Below are 15082 nucleotides of genomic sequence, written 5' to 3'. Positions count from 1 at the left end.
AAGAGCTCCGACGCCGGGAATCGAACCCGGGTCGCATGGGTGAGAGCCATGTATCCTAGCCGACTAGACTACGTCGGAATCCAGCCGTGGTGCCCTGAGGTTTATACATTAGCCTCTTATATAATACACGATATAGCGGGAGATGTATTATTAGTTACTGGGTCTTTGTAGAGAAAGCGGTAAATAAGTATTGACTAGATTAAGTATAGGAGAATTTGTTCAAACCTTAAAAGGCAATAGCATACACAAAATAGTTCAAATAAACTAGTTTGTAATTCTATATAGTAATTTTATGCTTCATTACAGAAAAGTATTTAAGAATAACTACTCAATTTAATTGTTTTGCAGAGTATACTTAAGGCTTTAAAAACTATAGGAGAATTCTTAATAAAGATCCCTTAAAATTTAGTCTATTATTCTGAAGGGATAGAGATTTTGAACAAAATTGAAGTAATTTTTGGCTATATTACTACTACTGTCATTCAAGTGAAAATAAAACGTAGAATTTTGATATTTGACTAGATAGTAATAATACTCTTCAGTATAAGTTTAACTTGAAACAACTGATTTATTAGCTGGTCAGCTTTTGTCTATGGATCGTGGAGAAATAGTTACATATTATGGTAGGCCAAATGGAGAATCTACATTAGTACCATATGAATATCCTAATAATCCAAACAAAAATAATACCCCATTTGAAATACCTGGATGTCCAGTATTTGGAATATTTGCTGCTACCGTTGTAGGTGTACTTTGGCTACTTTTCTCATTAACTTTACCTGCATATCACTATACTCGTATTGTATTTCCAATTGACAACTATATGGACTTAAATTTTGGTTTATGGACTTTATATGCATCTTCAAATTGTGACTCCATTATTAATTTCAATATAAATCGTGAAATATGTCGGCGTGTGGTATCTCATATGGACAATTTGAGCCTTGCTGATGCAACCAACTTTGTATGTAGTTTAGAGGCAGGTATACTCTCTTTGCTAAATTTAGGATGTAATGAATTTCATCTTATAAGACAAGGCTCTGCAATATTGATTATAATGTTTACAATGTCAGTTATATTACTTTTCTTTGCATCTATTTTTCTTTTAACATTTTGGTTTTGCTATCGAACAAAACGTGTTAGGCAAAGCATATTTATGTTACATTTTACAGCAGCATTAATTTGTACATTAGGAATGGTCGGATATCTTCTTGTAGGAGGATTAACTATACAACCATTCCGTGATTCTTCTATGTTTGGTTTAGGTAGTGGATTTATAGCTCGATTATTATTTGTGGATATATCACGTTCATTTGACTTATCAACTGGATTTGCTTTTGCAGCTTTTGGAATGATTTGGGTTATACTTCTCCCTTTATGGTCAATATGTGCTTTGCCTCCTACTATGTGTGTTGATATATCTGAAGCTGATGATGAACTGGCTCGAGAGCAGGGGAATTTTGCAAAATTATTAGAACAGGCCTCTAATTATCCTTACTATAACCAGCAAACTTTTCCACAATCATCTTATAATCCAAATATATATGGCCCTAATAGGGGTTACCAGATGCAACCTGGTATAACTTACTATTATCAACCACAATGTAGACAATTATATCCACAATATCCAATGCAATATCGAGGATACTAAATTAAATAGTCTAAATATAGCTAAAATACTCAAATAATGACAATTGAACTATATACTGATTACACTACTTATTTTATATATATTCTTCAATTTGACCAATTTCTTTTGTTTCTCCCCTACCTGTAAATACACTGAGGATTTTGGACCAAAGTGTAGATTGTTGAGATATATGAGTAACATTATACGATGGAACTTGGTAGAGATTCATTGGATGAAATTGGTCTAATGTTAGTATAGTATATTTAGGGAATGGGATATCAGGACCACAACATATAGATATTAGAATTGCATCTGTAACTCCAATTGCACTAACAGCTAGTGTTGTAATAAGCTGAGATGGAATACTCGTACCATTAGTTAACTTATGTAGACCATTTATTTTTATAGTTGCATATAATGTTATACTATTTTGTCCTAACACTATCTCTACGTTGTCTCCATAATTAAATTCAAAATCTTGAGGTATATTAAAATCACATATTGAATCTACAACAACTGACGAGTTATGTTTGTTAACTTTTATTTTTTGTGTTTGATTATCTTTTGTTGAGTAGGGGCGTATAGATGCATCTATTATACCATCGGATTTAATAGAGGAAGATAATAATACAGCTTGAGTTAATAATGGAAGCTTATTTCCAGTAATTTTATGGCTAATAAAAGGTGATTTTTTATTTAAAACATCATTGATTAGTTTAATATTACTTCTTCTTAAATGGAGTAAATATCGTACACTATTATCTAACGACATAATATAAAATGATAGTGTAGGATCTTCTGAATATATTCCATTATTATCACTTTCAAATGATCCTACAGAAGATAAATTTAATGATTTATCCATATTTTTATTTATTATAGATTGATTTGAAAGTATTACTGCTACTGGTTCATCTCTTATACTCTTATCAGTATCTACTTTTTGTCTGTCTGTGAATTTATCTTTTATATTAAATTCTGTTTTTAAATATCTCGTAGTTTTTTCGAGATCAATATCAGAATTATTAAATTCCTTAATATTAAATGTTTCATTTGAATACTTATTCATGGATACATTTACATCGACTTCTACTGGTATTCTTGACAAATTCTCTACTTGAGTTTTTAATTCAGATAACTTAGAAATATCTGATACATCTGGAATTGAAATTGCAACTATATTTTGAGTTTCATTTACCATTGATTCTTTTCCTAATTTTATCATTGCACCTTTATATATATTGTAAATCTTAGAATGAATTGGATTTGCTAATATATCAAAAGGAAGTATATAGTTGGGTTTATTTGTTGCAATAAATATATCAATATTATTTGATGTATTAGTATCAAGTAAGTTTAAAGGATGATCATCAATAGTCGAATTATAAATTTTAAAATATTCTATAAGTTCTTTCAAGTTATAACCATCATTTGTATAATTATTCGTTTTATTATTTTCAATTTTATCTAGTGTGGTATAGTTGGCAAAATTATTATTATTCATATTTATATAGTATTCTGAATCTCTTAAATATAAATTTCTTTGCAATTTATTAGATTTAAAAGGGGTATCACTTTTGAATTTCTTCATTATTGGGATTACTGTTGGTGATATTTCTTTTACTTTGGAATTTAATGACTCTTCAAAAAATTTAGTTTTAATGTCAATAGAAAAACCAGATTTAATTGGATTTTGAATATGCACAGCCAAATCTGTGCATGAGTCTTCTACATTATACAGTTTACAATATCCTGTTACTTTTTCCGCAGTATCTAATCTAGCTGAATAAACTGAATTAATAGAACTGAATACAACAAACAAAATAACCCAACAATTTTCATACATCTTATTAGCTAAATTAATATTAGCTTTGTTTAATTAAAATCAGCTCCTATACACTTTTCGTTATCAATTTATAGATCTCAGTCCGCTTTATATATAATATTAGCTATTTAATCAAAGTGAATAATCTTTTTTTTCTAATATTAATATATCTAAATAAAAATCATATGAACATACTTTATGTAGTATATTTAAGAAATTATTAAAAAAAATCACTTGATTAACTTTTTTAAAAATTACATGAAAATTTGCATGTAGTATGTACCGGTAATTAAGTAATTTTTAGGTCCTAAAAAGAGCATGTAAATACAATATATGTCAAATACTAAAAATTATAGGAATTTATTGTGAACTATTCTATTTTATTTTGGACTTTGCAGTAGTACTATATTTAAGATATATTTTACTACTTGATGTAGCGAAGTTTACGCTCTTGTGTGAAAGACTATACTTTAATATTGTTGGGATTATATTATTTAATTAAAATTTGGAGATCACTAAAAACAAAGAGATTTTAAATAAAATTGGAAATTCTATAGAAAATAAGATTTGTTACAAAGGTCTAATTTGAAGTGTAAATAAAGAAATTATATAAATAAAAACATATTGGAATTAGAGTTTTAGAAGTTTTTAAATTTATCGCATAAAATATAATCTGAAAAATGGAAGAACAAATATTTTCATTGCCATTAGTTAATAGTAGAGGGTCCAAAAATGCTTCCCCAATATATAGGAATCCAAAATATGCTAATAAAAAACTTTTAGATTTAACTGGTAATGAACCAAATAATTTATGGGAACTTTTTTTAAGTGGTGTTAATAAAGGTGAAAATAACCCATGTATAGGAACTAGGCAATGTGATTTAAATGGAAATTATAGTGAATATAAATTTAAAACTTATGGTGAAATCAGAGATTTGGCTTTGAATGTTGGTAGAAATATTTTGAAAGGAAATTTGGCCCCATCTTTAAAATTTAGTGATTATGTATATCAAGAAGAGGCTAGAATTATTGGTATTCTTAGCAGAAATAGGGAAGAGTGGTATATAATAGAGCAAGCATGTAATGCATTTGATATTTGTATTGTTCCACTATATGATTCTCTTGGTGAAGATGCCTTAAATTATGCTTTGAATATAACTCAAATCAAAACCCTATGTATTAGTGGAGAGGAAATACCTAAAATTTTAGAAATGATCGAAAAAAGTCAAAAAGAGGATAGTAAATCTAAGGGAATTTCAAAGGGTATGTGCTATCTACAGAATTTGGTCTATTTTGATGATTTATCTACAGATATAATAGAAATTGCAAAAAAGTTAGATATATCATTAATAAAATTCGATAACTTAACAGAAGAGTGTAGTAAGGAAGATAAAAAAAAATATAAACCTGAGAAAATTTTACCTGATAAAGTTTGTTCAATTCATTTTACATCAGGTACAACAGGACACCCTAAAGGAGCAATTCTAACTCATCGTTGTTTTCTTACATGTATATATGGTGTATATGAAATGTTATTTGAAAATAAAATGAAAATTACAAGTGATGATGTACATTTGTCATATTTACCCATGGCACATATATTTGAAAGGTTAATCATTTCAATTGCATATAGCTGTAATATACGTATTGGAGTATATAGTGGTCATGTTAAAAGGCTTGTAAGTGATGCACAAGTACTAAGACCTACTATTTTGATTTGTGTTCCTCAAGTACTAACTCGGATAGTTCAGGTTGTATCAGATCATATTGAACAATCTAACCCTATTGTAAAAAAAATTTTTACAAAGGTATTAAGTCAGAAAGAACAAAATATTAAAATTAATGGTAATCCGTGTCATTGGTTTTGGGATAAAATTTTATTTAGGAATACAAAACAAATATTAGGGGGTAGACTACGTGGTATTGTAAGTGGTGCTGCTCCATTAAGTAAAGATATAAATTATCGTATTCAAGCTTTATTTTGCTGCCATATAGTTGAAGGGTATGGAATGTCTGAATGTATTGCTACATTAATTTCTAATTTTGAGTATTGTAATATAGGTCATGTTGGTGGTCCAGTTGGAGATATTGAAGTAAAATTAGTATCTGAACCTGAAATGGGATATGATGCAACAAGGGAACCTAGGAGAGGATCCTTACATATTCGTGGACATAGTGTATGTAGAGGATATTTTCGTGATAAAGATTCAACTAATGAGTCTATTGATAATGAAGGATGGTTAGATACAGGAGATATTGCAGAAAGATTACCAAATGGAGCATTTTGTATTATTGATAGAAAAAAAGCTTTATTTAAATTAGTACAGGGTGAATATGTATCACCTGAAAAAATTGAAGCTATATATACTACAGCTTCACCAATTATACAACAGGTATATGTTTATGGTTTATCAACTGATAGATTCATAGTTGCCTTAGTATTTCCAAATCAAGCAATCGTTCATAGATGGGCAGAAAATCATTCCAAAATAAATGATACATTAGAAACACTCTGTGAAGATAAGGAATTAATTGCAGAAATTGAAAAAGCATTTAAATTAGTAGAAAAAAAGTCCAATCTACTTGGTTATGAAAAAATTAAAAATTTTAAAATTGTACCAACTATTATGACTACAAAAAATGGTTTAATGACGCCTACTATGAAAGTTAAGAGGCATAAAGTTAATGAACAGTTCAAGGATCTGCTTAATACATTGAGACTTAATACATCAAAATAAAAAAAATAATTTATCAGTAATAGTTTAATAGTTTTAATTGTCTTAAATATATAAGAAATCTGTAAAAAAAAAAAAAAAAACTTAATAAATTACTTTATATATTATTATTCCTTAAGTAAAAAGTTGCAACCTGAATATTATATTTTTTATGTATAATTAATAAATGAATATTTATTAATAATTTAATGTCGTACAATTTACATAGCTTCTATTAAAATTACCCATATATCTTGTACTATTTGTCACCGTATATTCATTAATAGAATCAAAATTATTTATTAAAGCTTTTTCCCAAGTTTTGGTTAAAGTTATAGTTAGTTTTAAATTATCATTCTTTAACTCTTCATATTTATTATCTTCATTAATATCAATCAAATCTCTTAAATTTAAAACAGGATTTATTGATTGCGATAATCTCTTTAATAATTCTATATGGGAAATAAAGTGATTAGAAGCCAATTGACAATAATTATAATAACCAAATACTGTACTGATTGGCATCACATTTAAAGGTAAATCAGAATATAGACTTAAAATAATTGTTCTTCTTCTTGGAAGGGTTGAAATTAATAAAGAATTTAATGGAACTGAACCATTTGGATTATTATATCCAAAATAAAACTTATCATTCCAATTAATAATGCACAATTTCTCAATATTCTTCTTATCTAATGTATTAGATTTCAATAATCCATTATTACATATACAAATAATATCCCTAAGAGTTGAATTTATTGATGAGCAAGAATCTCTATAATTTTTATTTGGCCTTTCATTAAATATCCATGCATCTATAGCACTTAATGTTTTAAAAAAATCTCTAATATAGGGATCATCTGGTGACATTTTCAACATTAAATTTAAAGTATATTCAAAGAAGCTACAAGGTGATGTAATTACAAAATATACAGATTTTGGATTGTCTATATCATATGAACAAAGAGAACCCTTATATCTTGTATTAAATAATCCATATACTTTTGAACGTAATTCTTTTGATAAAATATTTGCAGATGCATCTATAGGTATATCATTTAAAATTCCATTTAGTAAATTAGGTAAATATTTTAAATTCAAACCATGAAACATACCATAAGAACCTATAGATATTGGTGGAGCTAATATATCTGTTAAATATCTATCAGTTAAATTAGAAATATTTATATTCTCTTCTATTGATAATTCTGGATTTAATGGATATATAGGTATTATTAACATATTTTTTTGATGTACCTCCTCTAAGCATGCAAGTCTTATGTGACCTGCATTATCATCAATTAATACTGTAACTATGTTATCCTGTTTTTCTTTTACTATCAAATTACTGAAACCTTTAAGACTAGTTAATAATGTTTTATTATATGATAAATTATCCTTTATACTTATACCATCTATATTATGTTGTTCATTTATCTCATAAACAAAAAACTCTTTTGATTTATTATGTTCATTAGATTTATCTATATTATTCTTAAATTCTGCAAATTCCTCACTATTTTCTATAATATAGTTCCTTAATAAAGATAAGTCTTTTAATTTTGGAACAAAAATATTTTTTAAAGGCCCAGGTAGAAATCTAGTCGTATAAGAATTATCACCATTATTATAAGCTATTGCAGCTTCCTCTTTAGCTTCAAACATTCTCTTAAATATTTGATTTGAAATATCATCATCTTCTGTAGCAAAATATCTATCATATATCCTTAAAATATCCCAACAAGCTTCACATATATCACGGATAGATCTATGTTGGAGTTTACTGATTGTATTTATACCATGAGTTACAATATATTGATTCATTATACGAGGATCATATAATTGTCTCTCTTTTATTAAAAATAATGTGCTTAAAGTATAAGTATTGAATTTTCTATTTAATATCTCATTATTTTGTATACGTCTTCCAAGACTTAATAGTGTCTCATCAACATCCCATAAAAGTAATAAACGAGATGATATTTTTTCTTGAGGATCATCATCAGTATATACTAAAGTCTTCTCATCTATTGATATTTTTGATTCTGAATCTTTACCAATTAAATTTATATTATCATTGTATGCAATATAATTATTATCAAAATGAATATATTCATTATCTAAATCCAAACTTGAATCATAATCTTCATATTCATCTTCAAATTCATTACTTCTTTCTGCAGTAGTTTCTGAAACATCTTCTAATATATTAAATTCTATATTATCTTCTTTATTAGAATTATATACTGAAGTTAATTTAATATTAAATAATTCACTATTTGGTTTAAAGAAAATCCCAATATCTTCTAAAAAGTTAAAAATATTACCACAGATTGCATTACATATTTCTGCTGTATCTTCTTCAAAACCCATCATCTCAACACAAGTATGAGGACAAAATCTAAAAAACAGTTTGCTACTTTTTATTGCCCCTAGTTTCAATAATTGATGATAAAATTTAAATATATCAAATTTTTGAAAGAATAATATCCATTCAAAGGGTAATTCTTCTGATATAGCATTCAAGATAGCCAAAGTTAATGTGGCAACCCTTATTGGAACTGGATTTGATGGTCCTAAAGTATGATGATCTAAATCTGTAAAAGTCCTATTTCTCAACGGTATATAATAAAAATCATCTACTACAGCTGAATAAGTAGTCTTTAGGTGTTTATAATTTAGATCCAAACATTTAATCCCATATATAAGCATAAAAGAAATATAAATCGTAGTTTGTCGAATTACCATCTATATATATATATATATATAAATATCTAGGAATTACACGTACTTATCTTATTTACATAAAGATTTACTATTAAATATAAAGATAATTTCTTTTCTAATAAACTCTTATTTTATATTTAATTATTTTATTAAACAAAAAACTTATAATAGATCTTTCCCGCGCTTTTTCTTTCTATATACACTAGATACTTAAAATTTATTAAAATAAGAAATAAAATGAAAATATTTAAAAACTTATTGGAAACTCTAAATGAAATCTATACAACCCTAATATCATTATAGACCCCGTCATTTAATAAGCATGTAATATTCATTGTTATTAGATCAGCACTAAAGGAATTTTGAGATGTTATAGATTTAATAGCTATAGTAGATGTCTTTGGATTAGAAAATAAAGCAGCTCCACCATAAGTAAGGATATGACCTAAATTAATAGGACTATAAAATGGAGATGGCCTATGAATAATCTCAGGAATCGAAGTAAAAGCTGGTGGAACTGATGGATCAGTACTATATTGTGATATATTATCTATAAAATTTTGACTATTATCAAAATGATTCCAATCAAAATTACTTAAACCAATGGATTCAATATCTCCTAGACAAAAAGGATCAGTAAAGTTAATTGTTGAAGTTACCTTTATAATATTAGATAGACAAGGAATCTTGGAAAGATCAAATTGAAAAAGTCCAAGTGAATTTCTTTGAATTTGTACTTGTGAAATATTTGATTTAAATTGAGAGTCCAATTGTCCAATTTTGCTTGAATTGATTTGTATATTATATTTATTACCACCAATTGTGCCTTTAAATAATACTAATCCAGCATTCCATTGTAATTGTAAAAATGATAGAGATAATGAAATTGAATGTTGTAACTTTTCAATTGGTTTAATAACAAATGTGATCATATTCATTGAGAAATATTCAGTATTTATAGCTGAACTTAATAAACTCATAACATCAATTATTGTAGTATTTGATATATTTAATTTAAAATGAATTTTATCAGAAATAATTATTAATTCATTCAGAGAATTTATTGAAGAAAAATTCGGAGTTTTTACAATATATAATTCATAATTAATATATTTAGGTGATTTAATATTAGGTAATTTTTTATCAGTAATTGTCAAATTAGCACTAATAAGACTCTGAGTTGTTACAAAGGGAATTGAAAAGTGCATTAATGCTGTAATATTTTGATTTTGGTTATTATAAAGTTGTAATTCTGGAGAAAGATGAATAAATCTTCCATTTGAATCAAAGTATGCAGTATCAATTGCTGCAATATTATTATTAGTAAAAATTTTATCTTTTAATAAATCATAAGATGAATATGTTATAGCTGGATCATATTGATATTCTAATCTAGCTTTATTAGAAGTAAATAATATTCCAGTAAAACTTGAAGGATATGATAATGATATAATAATATTTTCAATCTCTAGATTTATTTGTGATGTAAATATTTGAGTTATATCCAAAACTATACTTTGTGTATTATCAATTATAAAATTAGATTTAAATTTTGTCAAAGGATGCATGATAGAATTTTTTAATTGATTTAAATCAAGATCAATTAAAGAGAAATTGGATGGTAATATTGATACAATAAGATCTGTTTGATTTAAGTTAAAATTTTGATAATTATGTACTTTAATAAATACTTGAATTTTTTTAATAGCATAATATATACCTGCTAATGATAATTGAAAACCATAAATACTAATTGCATTTGTAGTAGCTAAAGATGTTGTTTGAACTGTACATTGTCCTCCAATAACTCCAGGACAATGATTAGCAAGTCTTATTTTTTCATCTGAATAAGGATCAATAATTGAAATACCAAAAATTGATGTGGTTTTAACTTGAATTAATTTATTTTGATGTATTGCTCTCATTCCTAAAGATTCATTATTATATAATGGAGTATTTAAAACAAGTGGATATAATATTAAAGTAGCATATATATCCCTAGATATTTCAAAATGATTAGATCCATATTGACTTTGAATTAATAATGAGATTTTTGAAGTTATAAAACTATCAGGTAATTTTTTAAATAAGGGTAATATATCAACATTATAATAATTTTTATAAGGTGAAACTGTAATTCCAATAGAATTAAAAGATATACCCCTTAGATAAGGAATTTTTATAGAATTTTTTTTATTAAGATTTTCTGGATATAATGATATTAATGATAATGTCACAACTCCACCTATTTTTAATTTTGTTCTTATTTGTAAGTTAATAGAAAATTTATTTATAGAATTAATACTAGGTATCATTTCAGTATTAAATTGTACAATGACCATACTAGTTGTAATATTTCCACTAGTAGATAATTCTGCTACTTGCCCATAATCAATTGTTTTATATAAATAATCACTAGGATCTATTTTATATTTCGTTTTATTTAGAAAAATAACCCCCATATATATAGAATGAACTAATATTGGATCAGAAGTTTTACTATATACAGAATTTGGTAATAGAGAATATATATTTGAAGTTGGTAGTGATTGTAATCTGTATATATTCTGATTACTAGTATTATTATTATCTATGTCTATCCAATTATCTACTAGTGTAGTGTCAATATTACTATAATTTAATAAACTAGTAGGATCAAATAAACCAATAGCTGGGACATCTAAATTTGCTAATACTAAAAAAAAATTTTTTTGATAACCATATATATTAAATATTAATAAATAAAATAAAAAATTATTTATCACCATTTTACGGATTTGTCTAAATTTCTTGTTTAAGATATTAATCTAAAGTATTTCTCCCAAAAAAGTATTCATTAAAAAGAAAATTAAAATATTTTGTGATTAATTTTTTCCCGCCCAATGGTATCTAATATAAGTAGTGCATCCCCACGTAGACATTAAGTGGAGTTACCGATAAACATAAATATGTAATTACATGTAAATATTGATAATATTAAAAAGTAATATGGAAATATTATTTTACTAAATATTTAAATCTATAAAATATTAACATTGTGATAATAATTTTTTCTTTAGATTTATTATTATTTATTATTAATATGTAGCTTTAAATATAAACATTTTTTTTTACAAAAATAATATTAATAATATAAATAAATTAATCACAATGAATTAATAAAAATAATATAAAGATGAATAATAAATTTTAATTATATCTAATGTAGAATGATATTTAATAAAGTATTAAATATTCTGTAATGTAAATATTTAGCCACTATATTCTTATTGTTTCGTATATTCTACCGGTGACCGGTAATATTTTTTATTACATAGCCATTAAACTACATGTAAATATTTTAATAATAAGTTAATCTATAATTATTTTCAAAATATAAAGTTCATGTAAATTTAATAGCTATTATACCGGCAATATATCAATATAATTACATGCAGTTAATATTAGTTATATACAATATAATAGTTCATTGTATCTAATTTTTTAACTGGTAATACAATATAAAATAATATCCCAGTTATATTTTTTATAAGTAAAATGATTACTTCGGATATATCCTATATTATTCAATAATAAGTAAGATACTATTAATAATAATTATATATTTATCATAGGAAATATATATTAAATATAATTAGTAATATAAAATTATAATACTAGGAATAATAATGAAAAATGAATATAATATTAATATGTTTTATTATTAAATATTTAATTTTATTTATTTATTATTTATAAAATTATAAACATTATATATTGACGAATGATTAGGTCTAAGAATAACTTAATAAAAAAACAAAATAAGATTTTTAAATCTACAAAAAGGCAATGGCAATCAGCACCCAGGGGTTCCCAGGTGGTCCCCCACCCTAGTACTAACCGGGCCTTACACCGCTTGACTTCGGAGTTCAGATGGGATCCGGTATATTCGATGTAGTATGGCCGATTGCTGACAACATACCCTATGGTAGTGGTTAATTCCCGAGATTATTTTGAATTATGCGAAACATTTCAGGCGGTAATGTTCATTAATAACTAAAACTCGTAATAATCTTTGAGTGGTAACTGATGGTATCTACTAAAAATTGCGTGTGTAAATAAAAGATTAGATACTCAATTCTTATTATTTTTTATTTAAAAAAAAATGTATATATTTAGATATAAAGCTTTTATTTTGTTGTTTATAACTTTATTAATCAAGTTATCTATTGCATTTGATGATCATTTACTTGATGAACTAAGATTTTGTGAGAATTCTAGTGCATACTCCCAAATATTTGTCCATATTGGTTATTGGGGTGGAATTAGAGGACATGGTAATTTAATACGTCTTACTTTAGAAATATCTAATGTTCCATATGTTGAACATACATTTGGTAATTTTAAAAGTGATGGATCATATGATTTTGATAGTTGGACTAACCATTTTAAATTGTTATTAGCAAAGGTAGATACACTTACATTACCAAATTTACCATTTTTAGTAGACTGTGCTAATTCTCCTGATAAGAAAACACATTTGAAAACTGAAACGTTACCAATTATGATTTATATTGCAAAAACTTTTAATCAATATTTAATTGGTGAATCATTAAATACAGTGAGTAGTGAAAAGATTATTGAAGTATCTCAAATTATATATAACTCTTTTTTAATATTATTACAATCATTTATGTATAAATCTGGATCTGTAGAGAGTATCCTAAATTTTCATGAAAATTTTTTATCAAATACTATTTCTAGTGGGCCAGTCCTTTCAATGCAAAATTTGGAACAACTTGTTAAAGGAAATCGAAATATATATGGTGGACCATTTTTATTCGGAAATACAGTTACAATACCAGATATCTTAATATATGAATATACCAAGACTTTTTCTATTCTTGCTCCTGGTATCGTTTATGATTACCCAAATATTAGATTATTGGTGGATTCTTTCGATAATATTCCCATTGTACAACAATATATCAATTCAGATAGATCTGTTTTATATCCATTATCTCCAACGGAAAATATACCATCTCAGTATATGATGACAATGAATACAAAAAATGAATATACTAAAGAACTCCCTAGGTTTGGACAATTTCTTTCATTTTATGGATATTCTTTAACTACTTCAACTGCATCAGTATGTTTATCATATCCTATTTTTAAATCTACTGTAAGAAATATTGATAATCCATCTTTCTATGATTATTTCGGTCTTTTAAACTTTTCACAATTGGCTGATGCAGCATTAAGAATAATTGGGAAGAATTTCTTAATTCGTACTTATTGGAGGTTAACTAGACGATTTCAGTCAACTCAAAAGAAAATATTTAATAGTTGTATAACAGTTTTAACTTCTGGAAAATATATTGATGTTTCATTATCATCTATTCAAGCAGAAATTATTTGTATACAATTTGTAAATTGCTTTACTAAAAGAAGTACTGCAATAGATATTGGACGTTCCTTAATTAATTATCCAAATAAATTTAAGTTTATAGGAGGTTCAACAGCAATTTTTAATGCAGAGAGATCATTCAAAAATCGTATTTCATCACCTCAGCTATTGGATAAGGCAGTAAGATTTTATTTTTTATCAAAATCAATGATTAAATTTGGATTCTATCCTACTAGTTCTATTGTAGAAGTTTTAAAATTAGCTCAAAGACGTGGTGCACTAACTACATTCGGTATATTAGTTAATGCACCATTAGCTATAAATATTTGTATGGAATACTCAACTAACAGATTACCTTTTAGAAATTTAATATTATTTAAAAATAATTATAATATGCAAAACCTGTGTGAATCAGCTTTCCAACCATTTATATTAGATGATATTACAACAATTGTTTCGGATAAATCAAGTACATTAGTTGAAGTACTTGAACAAATAAGTAGCTCATCAGAGGCAATAGTGTGCCCAATGAGCTTATCTAAATCGTACTGTACTGGAACCTCAAGTAGCATCCCACAATCAGCTTATCCACGATCAAAGCAAGTGAAAATTGGCAGTATACCTGTGAAAAAACTGAATAGAAAATTCCAAAATGGTTGTAGACGATTAAAAAGAATGTTAGGGAATTCTAGTAGAAAAAAACGATATTCTACTAACATAGATTAAATAAGATTCAAGTTACCTTTATTTCTAGAAGAGATTAACTTTTTTTTATCATCAATTATATTTACAAACTT

At 25.9% G+C, this 15082-nt stretch overlaps 6 protein-coding genes across 6 annotated transcripts; 3 read left to right on the top strand and 3 right to left on the bottom strand.

Annotated features, from left to right (window-relative positions):
- Window positions 1-592: 592 nt before the first annotated feature.
- On the top strand, window positions 593-1651 carry cand_033910 (uncharacterized protein; the record flags this gene model as incomplete). Its single annotated transcript, XM_067213617.1, has 1 exon — window positions 593-1651. The coding sequence occupies one exon, from the start codon at window positions 593-595 to the stop codon at window positions 1649-1651; it is 1059 nt and encodes a 352-aa protein (XP_067070179.1).
- Window positions 1652-1724: 73 nt separating this feature from the next.
- On the bottom strand, window positions 1725-3476 carry cand_033900 (uncharacterized protein; the record flags this gene model as incomplete). Its single annotated transcript, XM_067213616.1, has 1 exon — window positions 1725-3476. The coding sequence occupies one exon, from the start codon at window positions 3474-3476 to the stop codon at window positions 1725-1727; it is 1752 nt and encodes a 583-aa protein (XP_067070178.1).
- Window positions 3477-4135: 659 nt separating this feature from the next.
- Window positions 4136-6193, top strand: cand_033890 (long-chain fatty acid ligase; the record flags this gene model as incomplete). The annotated part of the gene is made up of 1 exon (XM_067213615.1): window positions 4136-6193. One exon carries the CDS (start codon window positions 4136-4138, stop codon window positions 6191-6193), a length of 2058 nt encoding a protein of 685 aa, XP_067070177.1.
- Window positions 6194-6367: 174 nt separating this feature from the next.
- cand_033880 (uncharacterized protein) lies at window positions 6368-8917 on the bottom strand (the record flags this gene model as incomplete). The annotated part of the gene is made up of 1 exon (XM_067213614.1): window positions 6368-8917. The coding sequence occupies one exon, from the start codon at window positions 8915-8917 to the stop codon at window positions 6368-6370; it is 2550 nt and encodes an 849-aa protein (XP_067070176.1).
- A 257-nt stretch (window positions 8918-9174) lies between these two features.
- Window positions 9175-11664, bottom strand: cand_033870 (uncharacterized protein; the record flags this gene model as incomplete). The annotated part of the gene is made up of 1 exon (XM_067213613.1): window positions 9175-11664. The coding sequence occupies one exon, from the start codon at window positions 11662-11664 to the stop codon at window positions 9175-9177; it is 2490 nt and encodes an 829-aa protein (XP_067070175.1).
- Window positions 11665-13040: 1376 nt separating this feature from the next.
- On the top strand, window positions 13041-15011 carry cand_033860 (uncharacterized protein; the record flags this gene model as incomplete). Its single annotated transcript, XM_067213612.1, has 1 exon — window positions 13041-15011. One exon carries the CDS (start codon window positions 13041-13043, stop codon window positions 15009-15011), a length of 1971 nt encoding a protein of 656 aa, XP_067070174.1.
- Between the last annotated feature and the right edge of the window lie 71 nt (window positions 15012-15082).

Source organism: Cryptosporidium andersoni (assembly GCF_001865355.1).
Source record: "Cryptosporidium andersoni isolate 30847 chromosome Unknown contig_6, whole genome shotgun sequence".
Lineage (NCBI taxonomy): Eukaryota > Apicomplexa > Conoidasida > Eucoccidiorida > Cryptosporidiidae > Cryptosporidium > Cryptosporidium andersoni.
The sequence above is the reverse complement of the archived record's forward strand: the minus strand, read 5'-3'. Positions and strand labels throughout refer to the sequence as shown.